Consider the following 5180-nt stretch of genomic DNA (forward strand, 5'->3'; position numbering starts at 1 on the left):
GGAAGGGAAGGGAAGGGAAGGGAAGGGAAGGGAAGGGAAGGGAGAAGAAGAATCCTTAACCCCACAAAAAAGCAGCTCTGGACCCTGTTAGCAATCCAAAGGGGCTTGGGCAGAGCGTTACCTTCACCGCAGGCTCATCCTTGCTGGGGTGGGACGATGGCAAAAGCTCTTTGTTGCCGGTGTCTGGGGCTGGGGATGTGGGTCTTGAGGGCTGATGGGACGAGATGTTGACCCCCCTGATGGAGTCGGGGAATGCAGCACCTGCCAGAGCCTGTGCTGGGCTATTTAAGGTGTTTCCAAGGCGCTTCAGGTGGGCTTTGAGCTCCAGGACGTGATGGTCATCCCTGCGGTTACAACGGTAATAGGTTAAAAATGGAGCCTCCCCAAAAAATACCACGTGGGGAAACCTGCGGGGACCCGCTGGGAACACTCCCCAGGTGGGGGACTCTGTGTCCCGGGCAAATATCCCACATTTTTTAATTAGACCTTTTAATTACTGCCCAGGGGTAAGTGGCCCAAGACATGTTGAGTCCCCAGGACCGATGCAAGGGAACCAGAGAGGTGGAGGTGGCTGGAGAAAGAAGCCAAAATCCAAGGAGGATAATTAAATCCTTTGGCCAGGCACGCAGCCAATAATTAAGACTTTTTTTTTTCCCTATTACATGGAAAACAAGTGACAACCAGTGTGGTGGTGGTGGCTCAGCTGATGTGTCCCTCAGCCCCCCAACGGGACTTGTGTGACCCTGGAAAGCAGTACCTACACCCTCGCCTCCTCGACCCATGGAAAACACACCCAACTTTCCATTTAAAGGGTTACATTTAAGAGATGCTCTTAGGTTTTTTAGGTTTGATTTGGGTTTTTCTTTTTTTTTCCCCTCTGGATAATCCTCCGGAGCACTGACCTGTGGGGGTTTTGGCAACACACTGGGGTCTTGGCAACCCCTCCAGGTTCAGCCCCGCAGAAGCACCGGGTGCCCGATGTGCGCGATTCCTGTGGCTTTCCTTCGGATTATCCTGTTTTCCTGGGATTTTGGCACATGGTGGCGAGTCCAGCGCTGGGCACACAGGGTGAATTAGGGCTGAAAACACCCAGGAGGGTGTGTGTGCCTTCATTTCCCAACGTTTGCAGCTCAGGATGCAGGTAAAATACTGGCGTTTCCCCAAGTGACACAGAACTGCGGCCATGTGTCCTGGTGACACCTGTAAATGGGTTTATTTTTATTTTCTGCTCATCTAAACAGTCAGTTTCTTATATATCGAACCAACTTGCCTTGTCAATCCTCAGTTGAAACTTTTTGGAGGGTTGAGAACATACAGGAGGAGCATACAGAGGAGCAGATCTATCAGTCCTTGTACAATTAAGGTAATTTCTCTGGTTAACGAAGGTGAAAAATCAGATCTTGTGTCTCAACTGGGTTTGGAAAAGCCGCGTGTTTAAGAAGCAGAGCTGATGGGAGACCCAAACCTTTGTGTTCCAGCGCAGGTTGTGCAGGAGAAACCTGCTGTAGCTGAAAGGAAAATAACTAACTAATGAACTAAATAAAGATATTTCTTTGATGGGACCATCTCATGGAGGTGGAGAGGACTCCATGGATGCTGTTGGGGCAGGCCAGCAAATAAAAATGACTAAAAATGACTAAAACCACCGTGGAATAAAACCAGGGATGGCTCAGAGGTGTGGGAAAAGCACTTGTGCGTGGGGAGGGGCTGCAGCCCCCGCCAAGGGCAACGCTGCCACAGGGACATCTTCGTGCTAAATGTACCATGGGGTGCTGAAATGGGCTTAAAATTTATTTTAATCATTTTATTTAATTTTTTTTTTAAGAAAAAGAGATTCCCCCCCCCCGCCGGCTCTATTATTCCCATGGAATTTCAGTGCGGAGGGGCTGCTGCCCCCGGCCAAGGGCAGCGCTGCCACAGGGACATCTTCGTGCTAAATGTACCATGGGGTGCTGAAATGGGCTTAAAATTTATTTTAATCATTTTATTTAATTTTTTTTTTAAGAAAAAGAGATTCCCCCCCCCCGCCGGCTCTATTATTCCCATGGAATTTCAGTGCTGTGGTGAGATTTGCCACCATCTCGGCATCTGGGGTGTCGTTTTTCCCTTTTCCCCCTCCTTTCTGCCTATTTAAAAATGAATATTCTTCCGCAGGGTTTTGGAAGCAAGTGAGAGGCACGGCACGAAACCTAAATATTGTTCATCATCCTGATCTTATTAAATCAAAGAAGTGTGTTTTGGGGGGGAACCCCATGTTTTGGCCCGGATGGGGCGAGGACAGAGGCAGATCCCACGTAGCGCAGGGAACCCGGCGTCCCGTTCCCGGATTTTATCCCGCTTTGCCCCCGTGCAAAACACACGAGGGATTGTCCTGAGGACAGTGGGGACCTTTATACCCCCGGACATGTTATCGCTGCTCAGCTATTTTCCCACCCACCCCACTTTGATGCACTTCCAGCCTGGGGCCTCCGTCCCCAGGGAGCCCTGGGGTGACTCGGGGTGACACGGGAGCCACCGAGGACCCCAAATCCCTGGTTTGGGAGATGGGGTGGGGGGTATTTATGGACCAGGTGCCGTGGCCAGGAGGAGGATGCTGAGATAGGACGCTGCTGTGCAAACACCGGGGTGGAGAACATCATCCTGCAAGGAAAACCAGGCCCAGCATCACAGGGGGGTCCTGCCCCAGCACAGGGAAAGCACAAATCAGCTTCAATTAGCAAAAAGTGCCCAATCAGGCCCAAGCCAGCTCTGAATTCGTGGGAAATGGGAGAAAATAAGAGAGAGCCCAGCTCTGCAGGACCATAAGAGGGGCAAGAAGAGGAGGCTGCTGGTGGCATTTCAGCCTCGGGAAGAGTCCCGCAGAGGGGCATGTCCCCATGGGATGGGGCACCGGGGCTTTTCCTGGGGGGTCTGCCTTAAATAAAGCAATTTTTAAGGCCACATCCCCTCCTCTGAGAGCAACGTGTGGCAAAAGACTCGAGGTATCCAGCACCTGCCCAGGGGGGCAAAAGCCATTGCGCGTGGGGGGACATCTCCTGCCTGGACCACGCGGCAGAAGATGCTCTGAGGCAGAGAAGAAGGTCCCTGCAGGACACTGGCCCGGGGTTGGAACTCAGGGGGGAGCGTGGGGGGGAAAACAAAGAGACAATTTTAGAAAGATGCCCATGATGGGAAATATTTTAATACCACTGAGTCACAATTTTTAGTACAAACACTCAAGAAAAAGAAAAACCACGCATTGAAAATTCCCACCCCACCCCATTCCCCCGCCAGGCACCCCGTCGAAAAGTTAATGCCATTTTATATTAAAAGAATAAAAAACATTCTTCTACGCAACGCTGTGCTCTTGATATAAAAACACCTTTTTTGATTGATTTTTTTTTTTTTTTAAAGCATGAGAGTTTCCTTTTCAATCCTCACCGCGGTAGCTTTGGGTGTGTATTTTTGGAGGGGGAACCCCAAAAGTTGGGGTTCGGCCAACCCAGCCCCTGATGGGTGAAGACTTCCTTTTCAATCCTCACCGCAGTAGCTTTGGGTGTGTATTTTTGGAGGGGGAACCCCAAAAGTTGGGGTTCGGCCAACCCAGCCCCTGATGGGTGAAGACAGACTATAAGCACTGATCTCCCCTGATGGGTGAAGAAGACATTTTTACAGGGGGGCTGCGATTTAAAAGAGAAAGAGGCTGTTAGTCCTGCGTGAGAGAGAGAAATCCACACACACACACACACACACACACACACACCCCCCGGGGCAAAAATGGCATCGCTTCCCCTCCAGCACGGACTGGGGCCCAAAGCAGTGCGTGGGAATAAAATAACATAGAAGAAAAGGAAAAAAAAAATAGAGCAAAATGAAAAAAATAAAGGAAAATGAAGAAAAAAATAGAGGAAAATGAAAAAAACAGAGGAAAATGAAAAAAAATGGAGGAAAATGAAAAAAATAAAGGAAAATGAAGAAAAAAATACAGGAAAATAAAAAAATTGGGGGGGGGGAGCAGAGACCCAGGCCGGAAGGGTAAGACAAGAGTAAAATTGAATAAAATAGAGTAAAAGGAAATAAAACAGAGTGAAATAAAATTTTTAAAAAATCAGCTGCTTCAGCTAATTGGGATTAACAAAAATTTAAAATAATAATAATAATAAAAAATACATATACTCAAGCTCTTTGGATGGTTTCCTGCAGGTTAGCACACAGCACATGCAATACAGAAAGACGGATGGAGGTCCAGGGGGGGATTTTGGGGGGATTTATGGGTGAAATCGGAGCGACGGCGTTTGCAGAGAGGTTAGGAGCAGAGGTACATTTTAAGGTGGGGGCAATTAGCACGTCGGGGCAATTAGCACGGCGGAGTTTGAAGACTTCAGCGCCCGCTCCAGGGGATCCTGTTGAAGGGGGGAAAGAGGGATTTGGACACAGCGGGGAGGCATCAAAATTCACGGCTCCGTCCATCTGCTGCCCGAAATAGCTGCGCCGGGCACCAGAAATAAAAACAAACCCTGGCTTTGTGTTCAAAACCCCCTTTTTGCCTGGTTTAATTTTTTCCCCCCAACGCCATTTATTCTCCGGCTTAACGAGGCTACATACTTGTGCCTGGAGAGAAATAAGGCCGGGGCAGATTTTTGACCCGGCAGAGCTCAGCTGGAGCCCCAGCCACCACCAAAGGAGAATTATTAATTCTCAAATTGAGAATTAATAATAATTAAAAAATAATAAGTGTTGCTTTTTGGGGGGCAATGAGGCGAGGAGGGGGGGGATGCTTGCACCCCCAAAGCATCCCTCTGGTAAAAGCGGGGTGCAGGGATGCTCCAGCTGGAGGTTCCCCCAGCTCTCCCAGCTTCATCCCGGGAAAGGGGGCTCCGGCTCGGCTGCGGGATGCAGGATGCAGAGGCAGATCTCTGTGCAGCACCCCCCCCCCCCGCGGCACCGGCACCGTGCCCCCTCGCTCCGCAGCATCCGCGTGACGGTCCCACCACCCACGGTCCCGGCCACCCCGGGGGGGGGACATCTGGCTGGGGGGGGGCCTGGCCGTGATGGATACAGGACCTATGGCCCCCGACCCCCTCTATTTTAGAGGATGGTGCTAAAAACGGTGCAAAAACCTGGAAGATGAGGAGGAGAAAGGTCTCACGGGGCATCTGGACACCAGGCGGGGTGGGAGCGCCGGGGTCTTGACTGGTTTT

At 50.4% G+C, this 5180-nt stretch overlaps 2 protein-coding genes across 3 annotated transcripts in view; both read right to left on the bottom strand.

Moving 5' to 3' along the window:
- The window catches only part of LOC106890851 (claudin-16-like), a 4778-nt gene extending 4531 nt beyond the window's left edge, over positions 1 to 247 (bottom strand). The window contains exon 1 of the mRNA XM_014946921.1: positions 122 to 247. The gene's annotated coding sequence lies outside the window, so the exon portion shown is untranslated. The remainder of the gene's footprint in view (positions 1 to 121) is intronic.
- Positions 248 to 3522: 3275 nt separating this feature from the next.
- The window catches only part of CLDN19 (claudin 19), a 4061-nt gene continuing 2403 nt past the window's right edge, over positions 3523 to 5180 (bottom strand). The window contains exon 4 of one of the 2 annotated variants that reach the window (XM_014946930.1): positions 3523 to 3659. In XM_014946930.1, the coding sequence (XP_014802416.1) occupies positions 3608 to 3659 (52 nt within the window). In that variant the 3' untranslated portion in view covers positions 3523 to 3607. Of the gene's footprint in view, positions 3660 to 4092; positions 4383 to 5180 lie in introns of those variants that run through there. The other variant, XM_014946931.1, reaches the window with a different exon arrangement.

This window comes from Calidris pugnax, unplaced genomic scaffold, assembly GCF_001431845.1.
Source record: "Calidris pugnax isolate Ruff unplaced genomic scaffold, ASM143184v1 scaffold152, whole genome shotgun sequence".
In the NCBI taxonomy this organism is placed as follows: Eukaryota; Metazoa; Chordata; class Aves; order Charadriiformes; family Scolopacidae; genus Calidris; species Calidris pugnax.